This window comes from Haematobia irritans, chromosome 4 (assembly GCF_050003625.1).
Source record: "Haematobia irritans isolate KBUSLIRL chromosome 4, ASM5000362v1, whole genome shotgun sequence".
NCBI classification, from domain to species: domain Eukaryota; kingdom Metazoa; phylum Arthropoda; class Insecta; order Diptera; family Muscidae; genus Haematobia; species Haematobia irritans.
In genome coordinates this window covers 88,343,553-88,358,782 of record NC_134400.1, presented here as the reverse complement: position 1 = coordinate 88,358,782, position 15,230 = coordinate 88,343,553, and the positions used below count along the sequence as shown (strand labels likewise).

The following is a 15,230-nucleotide window of genomic DNA, read 5'->3' as shown; positions in this document are numbered from 1 at the left end:
AAACATCGATTTATCGAATGGTCTATCTGTTATGGACATTACAAGCCATTAATTTAATGTTAAGAATTTCGAGGGGCTTTGATGAAACAAACTTTCTCCCAAAAGACCGGCAGTGGTTTAATTTAAAATCACAGCTTCCAAAGATATCGGATGTATATTTCTCAAGTAATTATGTAGGGCTATCTCAAAATCTGGGCCGTGAAAATTCCGCATTTTTTATGAATCTCAAATAACTTTAAATACTAAATTTCTGATAAATCTTATGAAAATTTTAGACTAGAAAAAATTTCATAAAAAATCGGAAGTTGGGTTTAAATGTGTTGCTATATCCCAAAATTGTCCTGTATGACCTATCTTCGAACTCGACATGCCTGCCAAAAATTCAGAACGTTAGGTTCTACTGTTATAACATATTGCCTTAAATTGTATCTTTATCACGAGTATATAGGGCAAAAAATCGATATTTTAATATGATAAAAATGGACAATGCAATTGACCAATTCAGCCCATATTCTAGTCAAATCTAATTTTTACATCACCGTGAAATTTCACCCATATAAATACACTTTGAATGGCCTGAAATCCAGTACTTCGTTTTTCGTTGTTCGATTGAAACCCCAAATGGAATCAAATTTGTCGAAATATTTCTTTAGATAGAAAGATATGAAGTGTTTTTAAAGTTTGTTTCGCCGGAGTCGCAGTCGAGCAAAATTTCTACGACTCCGACTCCAAGACTCCGACTCCGGCTCTGACTCCACAGCCCTGGTTAGAACATATTATGTTTGGGACATAAAATCTTTGTAAATATAATATGCTTAGATGCAAACATATATTAATTTGGAAATAGCCTATAAACATATATATGTTTAGAAATAGAGTCCTAGAGAGTATGCTGCAAGTAAAATAATGGAAGTAACCAATTGGCGCCTTAAAAATATATCCACACAAAGAAAATTATTTACTGCCAGTGTATGCTCTAAGGTGAAACATAATATATTTGAACAATACAAACAATATTTTGTTTGGACCTGAAAATATATATGATTGAATCATATATATATATATATATATATATATATATATATATATATATATATATATATATATATATATATATATATATATATATATATATATATATATATATATATATATATATATATATATATATATATATATATATATATATATATATATATATATATAGTGTGCTCCTATAAGAGTTTAGGGTTTTTGTGTGAATATCGGTCGGTGACTCGATTCTTGTTTTGACAATGTAATTCTATAGCTAAATCTGACTTTTTAAAAAGTCTTTCTGACCTTTGTAGCGATTTTAGGCGTTTTTTTTGATATGTTTCTATTGAAATATTGAGAAAACTGCGTTTTTATCTAACCCTTGATGCCAATAATGCCATGACTTCTGGTACAAAAAATATCTTGCGCTGTTCCATACCCCGACCCTTTTTCTTCAATTTCTACCATCAGAAATTGTTTAAAGGCGTTTCGTACGCTGAAAGCGGCCACCATGAACGATAAAGTGGCCAAAATCGGTTATCTCGTATACATAAACCGTCCATTGAAGTTGCTCGAGTCCGTAGGCATTTCAAATGATCGCGTGTGTCATATCCTGCACGCACTTTTGAGAAAGTTGTCGGCCCTCAATCGGAGATATTTTCTGTTTCGTTTTGTGACAACCGATGTAACGTAGTATACACGGGAGGGCATAGAATACTTGAAACAGTGAACTGCAATTGACGAACATACTCCGAAAAGGACGAAAACTGACCCATCGACCGGATAGCCATCCTTTTCTGGAATTCACAAAGTGTGGTCCATAACAACTAACTGAAGAAAGTTAACGACGATTTCTACAATATTTAGGAATTCTTTCTGGTCTATGAAATCCAAGTTTATTACCGACTGCTGTTTCTGTCATACTTTTTCTATTAGTGCGCTACGCAAAACTGACATTCGTGTTTTAAGGACAAGAATCCTTATGCTAATGACAATTTATCAAAACCATGTATATTACACCCCCATTGAAATCATGTTGCGAGTTGGAAAAATCTTGTTTACTTCGTGGCATCTGAGATCAGTTTATGTTAAGTTTATGATATATGATAATCACAAAATTAAAAAAAAAAAAAAAAAAAAACGTTATATAAGAAGAAAACATAAAGTTCATAGACCTTTGATCAGATAGACATATTAATAAGAAATAAGTGTGTGTTAGTATTTAGATAATTATTTAATAACGAAAAGAAAAATTAATTGGCATTTTCTTTTATTTTTTGTCAACAAAAAACAGATAAGCGTTTGGACAGAATAGCAATTTTCAAACTTTGACTCATTTTCCACACGACAACAATTTTTCTTTTGCTCAGTAAACATGGGAATTCTATAAATCACTACTAAAGAGTTTTCCATTTCTCCCTACCTCTCTCATTCTCTTCAGCCCATTACTCTTACTCTCGTGTTCCCGTTTATTAATAAATCGTAGATAACTTTCATCAGAGTTGTCGTCACACACAAATGTCTACATAAATGTGTATGTATTTATGTATGTATGTATGTGCGTAATCATACATATCAATGTTTACGTATTGTTATTTTGTATATTGCTTTAATAAATAATACTTTGTCTCGTCAAAAGAATAATTTCCATAAATTTCCCAATGAATTCAGGGTGCAATGAATTAAATTTGTATCGATTGTTATCTTTAATTTTCGAAGTAACAAGTGTTGAAAGTATTTTTGGATTTTTTGCCAGACAACATTAAATAAAAGAAAATAAACATGTGTACATAAGTCATACTATGTTATCGTGGAATAAGTATGTTGGTATTATTGGCTTTGGATTTTGCATACTATCCTCTTTGAGATGTTTTGAACGGTTTGTGACTCTGTAAATGCATTTTTATTAGCTAGCATATTTAGCTTGCTTTAGAAAAACAGTGCCCGTAATATTGTTTATATTTGTTGGTTTGGTGTCAATTTTGATATGCTCACAAAAGAGTAGTTTCGTCATACATATTTTACTATAGGTCATCAAAAAAAAAAAAAAAAAAATAGATGTCAATCAAATACTAAATCATCATTAAATAATTAAATAAGGAAACTGTTTTATAGGATGAATTAAGTAGCTCGTGCAAAAATTTAACCGAATTTTACTCCACATTTTGAGATTTCCACAACGCGTCGTTAAAACCAGGAACATTTAAGCCATTATTTCCAAGAATATGGTAATACTAGAGGTATGGTTTAAACACTCTGGGTAAGCAGTATTTGCTGAGATTTGTATGAAATATCTAGAACATCTTTTAACTGGTGTTGTATTCAAAACAAGCCTATTAATTGAGAAGTCAATTGGACAATATTTCAGTATATCCTTTAATTAAATTTCTAATTTCTGTTTGTCGGTAATGGGAGAAATTTGAATTGAATTCATACATAAACTATCTATGATGTCTATAGACGCCTATGCTGTTTCCAAATTTTATGATCTCATATAAGCGTCAATTTTAAATTAGTTTCTTGATTGTGTAAAATGTCGTACGTTTCAATGGCAACTTGAATAAATGAAGCTCATCTTTTTGGCAAACGAATAGATTCATAACTCATTGTCGATATTTTGACATGGCATAAGATGCAAAAATTGATGGTGGGTGTCAAGATGATGGTTCAAACACTCGACAACTTTTGTGATTAACGGAACTGTTTTTGGCCAACATTTAAATAACAAAACCAAACGTTAGAATAAACATTGGACACTATTGAAAAATGAAGACTGAAAATGAAATGGAAACAAAAAACCCGATGTTTTCTCACGTCATCGCGATTTTTGTCGTCAAAAGTGGAACCAAAAATTAATTTTTATCCGCATCTCATAATTATTTTGTCGAGTGATTCATCCTCGAGCGATTATTCATTATCGAGTCTTTGGTGCTTGTTTGGACTACAAAGTGCTAACAAACTTAAGATGCCCAGGGCTTAATTAATTGGTGAGACAATTGTAGAGCTTTAAGAAGGTTTTTTTTTTCAAAAGTATACCTACATATACAACTGGGTTTTATTAAAAGAATGCATACATACATTTTTAGTTTAGACAGAAAAGGCTACTGACTAATTGATGAGAAAAATTAAATTGTGGAATAATTTCGTTGAATAAAATTTAATTTAATTCTGCTCATTATAATATAAATTAATTAGTTAATTAAAATAATTTATCGTTTTTCGTTAGATTTGACTAAAAAAATGTACATAATTTTCTTTAGTTTATTTAAAGTTATTTTAATCTAGTTTTATTTATATTAATTAAAATTACATAATTAAATTACTTGCATTAAAATAATTAACACAATATTAAATTAAACTAAATCGAGTTTAATTTTATATATTTGTTACTTTATTTAATTTAAATCGTTTTAGTTATTAAATTAGTTCAGCTTAATTTAATTGATATTTATAAATATACTTAAATTAACTTCCTGAATTTAGTTAAATTATATTGAATAAACTTAATTTGTTTGTTTGATATAAATTAATTAGTTAATTAAAATATTTTATCGTTCTAATTTATGTATTTACATTTAATTTTATTAAGCTTTGTTGAATGCAATTAGTTTCATTTAAACCCTATTGAATAAAATAAATTTTCGGTTATTTTTAGATCTGTTCTAAAATGGGCTTTCAAGGTCTCTCAATATGCAAATAAAAAGACTTTATTTCATATTTACATCCGACGTTTCGTTGGTTTCCAACTTCTTCTGGGATGAATTTTTTATTGAACTATTTAGTCTTTTGTCATATTTTTATACCCACCACCATAGGATCGAAATATTGTTCTAAGATCCCATAAAGTATATATATTCTGGGTCGTGGTGAAATGCTGAGTCGATCTGAGCATGTCCGTCCGTCCGTCCGTCTGTTGAAATCACGCTAACTTCCGAACGAAACAAGCTATCGACTTGAAACTTGGCACAAGTAGTTGTTATTGATGTAGGTCGGATGGTATTGCAAATGGGCCATATCGATCCACTTTTACGTATAGCCCCCATATAAACGGACCCCAAAATTTGGTTTGCGAGGCCTCTAAGAGAAGCAAATTTCATCCGATCCGGCTGAAATTTGGTACATGGTGTTAGTATATGGTCTCTAACAACCATGCAGAAATTGGTCCACATCGGTCCATAGTTATATATAGCCCCCATATAAACCGATCCCCCGATTTAGCTTGCGAGGCCCCTAAGAGAAGCAAATTTCATCCAATCCGGCTGAAATTTGGTACATGGTGTTAGTATATGGTCTCGAACAATGCAAAAATTGGTTCACATCGGTCAATAATTATATATGGCCCCCATATAAACCGATCCCCCGATTTGGCTTGCGAGGCCTCTAAGAGAAGCAAATTTCATCCGATCCGGCTGAAATTTGGTACGTGATGTTAGTATATGGTCTCTAACAACCATGCAAAAATTGGTCCACATCGGTTCATAATTATATATAGCCCCCATATAAACCGATCACCAGATTTGACCTCCGGAACCTCTTGGAAGACCAAAATTCATCTGATTCAGTTGAAATTTGGTACGTGGTGTTAATATATGGCCCCATGCAAAAATTGGTCGATATCGGTCCATAATTATATATAGGCCCCATATAAACCGATCCCCAGATTTGACCTCCAGAGCCCCTTGGAAGAGCAAAATACTTCCCATTCGGTTGAAATTTGGTACGTGATGTTAGTATATGGTATCCAACAACCATGCAGGAATAAGAAGTTTTAAGATACCACAACCCAAGTAATTCGATTGTGGATGACAGTCTTTCGTAGAAGTTTCTACGCAATCCATGGTGGTGGGTACATAAGATTCGGCCTGGCCGAACTTGCGGCCGTATATACTTGTTTAAAATTAATTTTAAATTGTAAAAAGTAACGGCACAGGAACACCACGACATTAAACAAATATTTAAAATAATTTCAAAAATAATTACAAAACTAAATTAAAATATCACAGATGTTTTTCCTTATGACTACGATCATAGAAGATTTCTTTAGTTCGATAAAAATTAATTGAATTTGATTTATCTTAATATGGTTATACTTTTATTAATTATATTTATACGATTAAATTAATTTAATTAAAATAATTCAAACAATATTAAATTAAACTAAATCGAATTTAATTTTATATATTCGAATTTACTTTAATTAATTTAATTTTTTTCTTCTTAAATTCACTTATTAAATTTTTAATTTAATTAAATGGTATATTGATATTTATAATTATTAAATAAATTGAATTGAATTTATTAAATTATATTCAATTAATTTAATTTCGATGTGTTTAATTTGATTTAATTTAAAATCTTTTCATATAATTTGTTTTACTCAATTTAATTTAAATTTTATTGGCTTTAAATTTATTTTACTTGATTTAGTTTAATTTAATATACTTGTGAAATTTATTATAATTTAACTAGATAAGACTTCATGTCATTTAATTCAATTTAGTTTTGTTAAATTGCATTAAATTAAGTTAATTTATGTTTTATATTTAATTTTATATTTAAATTATGTTAATTTTATTTAATTTAATTATATTTGACTTATTTTAATAAATTATTGCTATATTAAGGAAAATATTTAATTATTTCAAAATAGTTGGACTTTAAATATATTTGAATGGCAAACTAAGTTTTAAATAATTAAACAAATATTTCTTTGTTCCATCATGTTTGTTTGGGTGTATATATGTATTTATGTACTGTTTTAGTCGCCCCATTTACGTGCAGTGTCATCTGTCCCAATAGATTACCTGCTTTTGTTGATTTCGGATCACCTAGTCGGCAATAGTCACCGAGGGCACAATAGAAATTCCGATTCTCTTCACGAGCTGATGCATTGGGCAGGAACATACTAAGCACAGCGATATCTTCATTGTTTTCTTTGGCTTTTTTTATGCGATCAGCTCCGATTGTTTTTGTTTGGAGGTGTAAACGCGATTTCATGCGCGATGACAAAACATCGACATCCGTCATTTTTCACAAGACCGATATTAATATTCTTTAATAATTAAATGTTTGTTTGTAGTTGTCCACTATTGATTTTTTTATTTTTTTAATAGATAAACTATTGTAAAACAAATATATAATTGTAAATTTTTTCAATGGAATTTTATTTTTAATTTTGCATATTATACTTAGATAAATTTATTTTCATTTTGCCTCTTTTATCAGAATATAAAAATGTGCAATATACGTTAGAAGGCGACGAAATCGTATTTCACTTTCAACAAATAGTTTTAATTTTTTATTTGATTTATTTTAAATAGGGTGGTAACACTATAATAGTGGGAATTTTCCTTGAATCGAAATCAATATTTTTATACCATTTAAAAAATGAACTTTCCATTTGCAGCTTCTTGATATCAAATCTTTAGTTATGAAAAACTTAATTCTTAAAACGAATAAACAAGTTTTTTCTTTGCTTATTCCCCAAGGATAATAGTATATTTTAGAGGTGTGCGCGTGAGTGAAATTTAACTCACTCTCACACTTACTCACGAAGCAAAATATTTATTCACGCACGATACGTGTGCTAGCCACTCAGACTCACGCACATTCACGAAATGAAAACCAGTACTCATGCACGCTCACGCACGAACTAATTTTAAAGACTCACGCTCACGCCCGATTCACGAAAATTTATGTGACACACGACAAATTCATGAGACTCACGACATTTTCCAACCGGGAATGAGTAAAGGTAACAAAATTCATGATTAGAATATAGTTCGACAGCTAAATTAATTTCAATTAACATATGAGTAAGAATTTAATCTTGATTTTTTCGTGAGCGCGCTTTTGCAGAAATTTCAGAAATATTCACGCACGATATATTTGTTCACGACGTGAATCATGCGTGTCACGACAATTTCGTGTCACGTGCACACCTCTAATATATTTATTGTGTGATTAAAGGAGACTCATTAGTGGTGAGAAACTATAACTAATCACCACTGGCGACTTTTCATTGATATATTCCGAGCTAGATATATCTGTCCAATCTTATTTATTTCTTAGTCATAAAACCACGTAGTTTAAGAATTTTTTTAAAAAAATTTTCTTCTAAATAAACCCTCGGCAGCATAAAAAGATTCCCCTCTTATCAAGGACGCAAATGATGGTAAAATTGTACAAAAAATGGTAACATACATCTCAGTAAAAACTCCTTTTACCAGGTATGAGCACAAGTATGCCTGAGCCAAATTGGTAACAACTTCCTCGTACATATATCAGCAGTAATACTTTTACACGTGCATGTCATTGGAGGAAAGTACTTCGGTGCAAGCATACCAGCAGTCGAAAAATAAGTACATCTTCGCAAGCATACCAGCTCACCAAAAATTAGGCTTTACCATAAAGATACTCAAAAAGTGCGAACTCATCCCTGTTGTTTTGTAATCCAACACAGTATACCACGGCATGGATCTATTCAATGATGTTATTTTGTAATATTAATTATGTAATATACATCTTTAGGAAACAAGAGTATATTTTATTGGCATTATCAATTAATATTTTTTCTGAAATTTTGCATTACTTTTCGCTACTATTAACGGTGCCCACTGTAGAGCTCAACCCGGACCTCAAAATATGATTTTGATTGCTGGTATTAATAGAATCACTCTTTGCATACACAAGTAAGTTATTACTTTTAAATACCAGGTAATACTGCAAGTAGTAACTTTTTGATTACCGGTATTACTGAAAGAATCACTAGTGCTTACCCAGTTTTTGCTGGGATTCCACACTGGTAGAAAAAGTTTCGTTAATACGATGAATTTCTACGTTGTATTAACGAAATTCTTCATTAAAAGTCAGCCAACGTAGCATTTCGTTATAACAACGTAATTTTACGTTATATTTACGAAACCCTTTATGGAGTACATTTCGTAGTATTAACGAATAATTACGTTGCTGTTACGTAGCCTTTTCGTTGTATTAACGAATATTATTCGTTGTATGAATGAAATTTATTCATTGTATGGATGCAGCTTATACGTTATATGAACGAAAATCATTCATTGTATGAACCCAGTTTTTTCATTGTATGAACGAAAGGCGAACGTTGTATAAATGAACACAAACGTTATATTAATGAAACCCAACCAATTATTGTATTTGAATGTAGTCATTGGTAGTGTATTATTTTTTGTTAAGATCTTTGAAATAGGATTTATATACTCGTACAGTAGGAAATAATATTAATTTATAAATTAAGTAATTTAATAATCATATAGTGTGACTTTCACTTAAGAAAACAAGCCTCTAATTTCTAAGACCAAAAAATGATAATCGTATCGCCGTGTCCATTTATCCAATTTATTTTTGCAACCAAGGTTCATTACGGTAATTGTTCCGCCTTCTTCATCTGAAAGTTCACTTCCCCGTGGCATTTTCGCTAAAGATTAAAAATTTACACTAAATTTCTTGCGAATATACAAAAAACACCAACTCAGCCACCATCTATGTTTATTATACACAACGAAACTGTAATGAGCCTGTGCACTCTTCAGCGAAAAGAACGTAAATGTTGTTAAGGTTTCCCATCAGACAAGTTTTCTGTTGAACTTTTTACCGTTTGTTTTTTCAAACATGTGCTTATTGCCATGCTTAGATGTGTATGTACAAATTACATAGACGCTACAGACGTATTAGAGAGAGTATGGAGAGACGTTTTAGAGAGAGAGAGAGTACGGAGAGGCAGAAATACTCAAACTCCCATTCGTATTATTAATGAACATATTTCATTAATATGACGAAATATAACAATTTAAAATTTATTTTTTAACGATCCATATCATTATATTAACGATCGCTTTCGTTTTATAAATGAAATTTCCAATTCCAGTTTCGAAGTATATAAAACGACTGTTTTAAGGGCTAAAAGTTTCCACAAGTTACTCTCTATGTGCAAATGATTGTAATAATTTCATCTTGGAATTTTTTTTTTTATTCTAATACTTGAAAAAATTACAAAGTCAATATTCGTAATATTAACGAAACGTGTTTCATTAATATAACGAAAAACCAAAACACAAAATTGTCTTTTAACGATTGATTTCGTTGTATTAACGATGACTTTCGTTCTTATAACGAAAAATTTCGTAATATTAACGAAAAGTAATCAACGAAGCCCGTTCGTTAATAGTACGAACCATTTTTCTACCAGTGCATATGGCTAAAGGAAAGGGTGAAGTTTTAAGAGTTAAGGTGGGTATTAAGTTCGAGTTTAGCCGCTAAAATTGTCATTTTTTCACGATTACTCTTCTTTAATAATCCATTTTAAGGAATACAAACTTTGTGAAAATTTGCTTTGCGCTATTCCCCATCAAGTTATAATAAAATTGGCAACAAATATATATAATCTTATGCCTTTTTTTTACTGATTAAGTTTTCACTTTACCGGCTAAACTCGAACTTAATACTCACCTTTATAGAAAATTTTTTCAAAAAAAAAAAAACAAATGGAATTCAGAAAAATTCATGAAATCTTTTAATTGAATCGATATTACGATCCAAAAAAAAGCTTGTTTAAAATTTCGTTTGGGAGAAAATAATTATTTGTTTGCGTGTACAGATTGACGAACAAGAAAATATATGACCAGCTTATTGAGTATAAAAACGAGACATTGTGACAAAACATCGATTTTGAACAACTTTAAAAGATTACTAGAAACGGATCCTTTTAGCAAATATTAAATTTTCTACTTTTCTACCGCCTCCCAAAATCTACTCACCACAAAATGAGAAAATATTTTGCTGTTATAAACACAAAGCTAAACATCATATCATTTATTTATCCAAGTTTAATGTAGTTTTAGCCTTATTGAATGAATTGTTGACAGTGGTAACAAATGCTATGAAGTTTTCAGCGAACATTAACTTTTGAAAAAGTTAATTAAAATAATTAACGAGTAGCTGGAAGTTTTGAAAATGAAAACAAAAACCACTCAATATGGCATGGATTTCCTTTGGCATTAGCCAAAATCAACGCCAACAAAACCAAATGAAATCTTCATCCTCTGCACAGTTAAGGTCTATTATAGCAATTAAATGAGCGAAAAAAAATACAAATTAATTTTATATAAATATGGACATAGGTGTCTTTCAAAACGAAGAAGAATATGTGGAATGACATTGTTTTCTTTATTATTTTTTTTGTAGTTAAATCTTTGTTTTTTACGCTAATGCAAAATATTGGAAAAAAATTATCATACCAGTTTAATATTTAACAAAACCAATTTATCATATTGTGTTGTTGTTGTTTACACTAAAAGAAAAAAAGTGAACCCAATATGAAAGACAATGTAGGTATATTTTAGAAAATTTTATCTAAAATATTTTATTAATTGCAACATGATATTAGCTTGTAATATTTTTTTGTCAAATTAAAGAAAATTTATTTTTTTTTTAGCTGTATGTTTTATTATTATATTACTATTATTCATTTTCTAAAAATTGGATTTAAACTTTGTTAATTCTTTTTTTAATTTACTTATTATAAGACAAATATGAATTATTTTGTGTGAATATTGAATTTAGAAAAATTGTGAACTTTGTTTGTATAAAACCTTTCTTATTTCATTTTTTCAGATCATGTCATTAAAGCAAGCAAAAATAATCAAACAAAAAAAAAAAAGGAAAAAATTCTCATATTCAGCACGATTTAACTAAAATTAACTAATCTTCATAAAGGCAATAGGAGTTTTCGCTTCATTCATTATGATCTTACTATTGCTTCAAAAATTAACAAAATCGATGACGCTTTTTGTATTCATCCATTTTATTCTATGATGTCATCTGAGGGCATCTTATGATGACTAAGATGAAATTATGGGAATTTTTCGAGACTATCACAAAGCTAAGTTTGAATAAAAGAAAGATTATAGAATTCTTAAAAAATGGTATGGTTTTAGTTCATTTCGTGTTTTTTGTTTTCTAAAATTGCGAAATGAGTAACAAACTCGTACTCTTGCCGATGGCAATTTGTTTGTCTGGCCAATACGAATTAATATTCTATGGATCCAATTAATAATAATCGGCCATGTTTAGTTGGCTTATTATTCGCAGCCATACAACTAACGAAACATGCGTTAACATAACTTAGCAGATTAGTTCCAGTCGTATGTATATAGAACATGGAACATTTTGGTCTTTTATTTTGATTAGATTTTTGTTCTGTCTGTTGTTGAGGTAATTATTCATTACCTAATATGAGAGATGGCCTCAGCATGCTTTTTATATTTCATAAATTAATATTCAGTTTAGTGAAGGTGTAAAACGTTTTATAAACACCTGTTATTACTATTGTCATAAGACAATAGTCATGTTTTCGTTTAACAATAGCTAAATAAAGGGTGGTTAAATTGTAAGGGCCGATGTTGAATGTGAACCACACCTAAACGCCAAGTTTTTTTTCCGAATTTTATTTGACATTTCTCTATTTCAGACTTACTCAATTTGAACCGTGGAGAGATACACAATCCAACAACGTGTTAAATGGTTCCAAGAAATGGCATCAGTGGATGATCAATTTTCGTAGAAAATCATCTTCAGTGATGAGGCACATTTTCACCTCAGTGGATTCGTCAATAAACAGAATTGCCGCATTTGGGCGACTGAGAATCCAAGAGTGATTGTCGAAAAACCAATGCACCCACAAAGAGTGACTGTTTGGTGCGGTTTATGGGCTGGCGGCATCATCGGGCCGTATTTTTTCCAAAATGAGGCCGGTCAGGCAGTTACTGTGAATGGTGTTCGCTATCGTAAGATGATAACGAACTTTTTATGGCCCGAATTGGAAGATATGGATGTGGACGATATGTGGTTTCAGCAGGACGGTGCCACTTGCAGCACAGCTAACGAAACAATGGCTCTTTTGCGCAACAAATTCAATGGCCGTGTTATCTCACGTAATGGCGATGTCAAATGGCCGCCAAGATCATGTGATTTGACACCGTTGGACTTTTTTCTTTGGACCATCGGATGAAGGTGTGCCATCGAGGTCGCGGTGCCCATTTGGCCGATATTTTGTTCCATACATAATTGAGTAATACCAATATATCATAATAAAATAAAATTACAATAATTTCATAAATAGTTTGTGTTTTATTCAAAATCAACATCGGTCCTTGAAATGTTAACCACCCTTTATTAGAAACCATTTGTTTTTATCCATGCATACATTTTTTTTGGAAAATTAAAAAATATTTTTTTGTAACTAAAAATAAACAAAATTTAACATCAGTTTAACAATGAACTCGTTACCTTTTTGACCCACGCTCTGCATGCACACACGGTTGCCACAGTTGGTAGAATTCTACTAAACATGGCAGATTTTTTACTGTTTGGTAGATTGGTAGAATTCTCGATATTTTGGTAGATTTTTCGAAATATTCCTCTCCAACTAACATAAGAGGTAATTCATAAATTTTCTATAGAAATAAAATGTTGATCAATTTTCTATAGAAATAAAAATTTTGACAAAATTTTCTATAGAAATAAAAATTTGACAAAATTTTCTATAGAAATAAAAATTTGGAAAAAATTTTCTATAGAAATAAAAATGTTGACAAAATTTTCTATAGAAATAATAAAATATGCTATAGAATAAAATTTCGACAAATTTTTGAAAAAAAAATTGTTTGGTATTTTTTTTTTTGGTAAGAAGTTCTCCAAATTTTGGTACATTATTTTTGGCTCAAGTGGCAACCGTGTCTGCATATCGGACCTTTGTAAGAAACCATTTGACGTGTTTACGTTATAGTCTACCGTTAAAAACTTCCGCTGCCATTTCCTACCATTTCATGTGGTTTCTACATTAATGTCAATTCTGACTTAGAGCAGAGTTAATCCAATGACCACTTTCTTTTCAATTGATTTCCGTAATTGCATTTGCACATTCCAAAAGTGAGTGGATGTACGCATAAACCAAAGTGGCACTGAGAAAGTCGACAACCTAAACAAATTACGGGTGATGACATTGTAATGTCACCGCATTTGAAATGGCCAAGTTGGAAAAATTGGAACAACAAAATACAGACTGACTCATAATGTGCTATGAGTGTAGGAATTGATCTATACGATCAGAGTATTTACTGTGATTATGGCCCATTTCGTCATGGTGTTTGTTAAATGGTCGCATTAGTTCAGACGCCCTCACACACATGTACTCCTCCAAAGATTCTGTAAATTTGATTAATTATCGAAATATAATTATGTATCAACCAGTTGTGGTTCCATGCGGAACAGGTATTTAAAAAATATCAAAAACAAAAATACCTCTTGGGGTTGTCCATTTCAGTTTTGAGTTTTTGCTTGGTGATGGTGATATCAACAAAAAATGCAGAGGCGTATTTAAGTCTAGTCGTTCGGAACTTGAGGAACAAGTGAATGTTGAAATACATTCACATTTACATATTTTATGTGAGGAGATGTGAAATAAAATCCCACCCAAAAGAAAATATAATCGCCTTCGTAATGCACATTGTTACATATAGCTATAACTTCCATGCGAGTGGCAAATGATAATGTGAAGCTATCCAAAACTTGAATTACTATAAAAAAATATTGACCCTATATGAAAGTGTGCAGCCAAAATGTTTAATATATCTCAAAAAGAGGAATCCTAACTTCAATTTTATGAAACTTAAAGTAAACTTTATACTTAGTACAAAAAAAAAAAAATAAAATGTGAATTTGTGCATAAATTTGTACATTTTCGAAATTTTATAGACTTTATAGACATAAAACAGATGTACTCTCATATGTATACAATACAAACAATACTACCATACAATACGAGACAAATAAAATCGAAACATTACCTAGTCGCCGTATTGATTCTGAGCAAAAGAAAGATCTAGTTTTACCTCAAAAAAAGAACAACCATTTTGTAAAAACATATTTCAACTTAGTACCCTTGTGACTTGGTGCACTTGTATAGTCAAAAATGGACGCATGTAAACTGATCAATATGAAAATTTAGCATTCATAAAAAATATAATTCCATATTGCAAGCATATCAGATGAAAATTACAGTTTCTAAAACTTCAAGAGATAATTATTGACTTATTAAAGTCTTATCAAGTTTAACAATATTTACCTATCTTACCGATTGTGTACACTGAAAAAAAAGAGCTTCGTTTGCTCCATATATGTTA

At 30.5% G+C, this 15,230-nt stretch overlaps 1 protein-coding gene and 1 long non-coding RNA gene across 9 annotated transcripts in view; both read right to left on the bottom strand.

The window, feature by feature from the left end:
- The window catches only part of Lmpt (four and a half LIM domains protein limpet), a 539,983-nt gene that overhangs the window by 9,517 nt on the left and 515,236 nt on the right, over positions 1-15,230 (bottom strand). The window contains exon 2 of one of the 8 annotated variants that reach the window (XM_075308106.1): positions 6,819-7,132. The exons of 6 other annotated variants lie outside the window; for them this stretch is intronic. In XM_075308106.1, coding sequence (XP_075164221.1) covers positions 6,819-7,041 — 223 coding nt within the window. In that variant the 5' untranslated portion in view covers positions 7,042-7,132. Of the gene's footprint in view, positions 1-6,818; positions 7,143-15,230 lie in introns of those variants that run through there. One more of the 8 variants, XM_075308107.1, reaches the window with a different exon arrangement.
- Positions 9,282-9,578, bottom strand: LOC142236815 (uncharacterized). Its single transcript, XR_012722212.1, has 2 exons — positions 9,529-9,578; positions 9,282-9,466 (listed from the first exon to the last, which is right to left on the bottom strand). It is a non-coding gene; the product is annotated as an uncharacterized LOC142236815 (long non-coding RNA).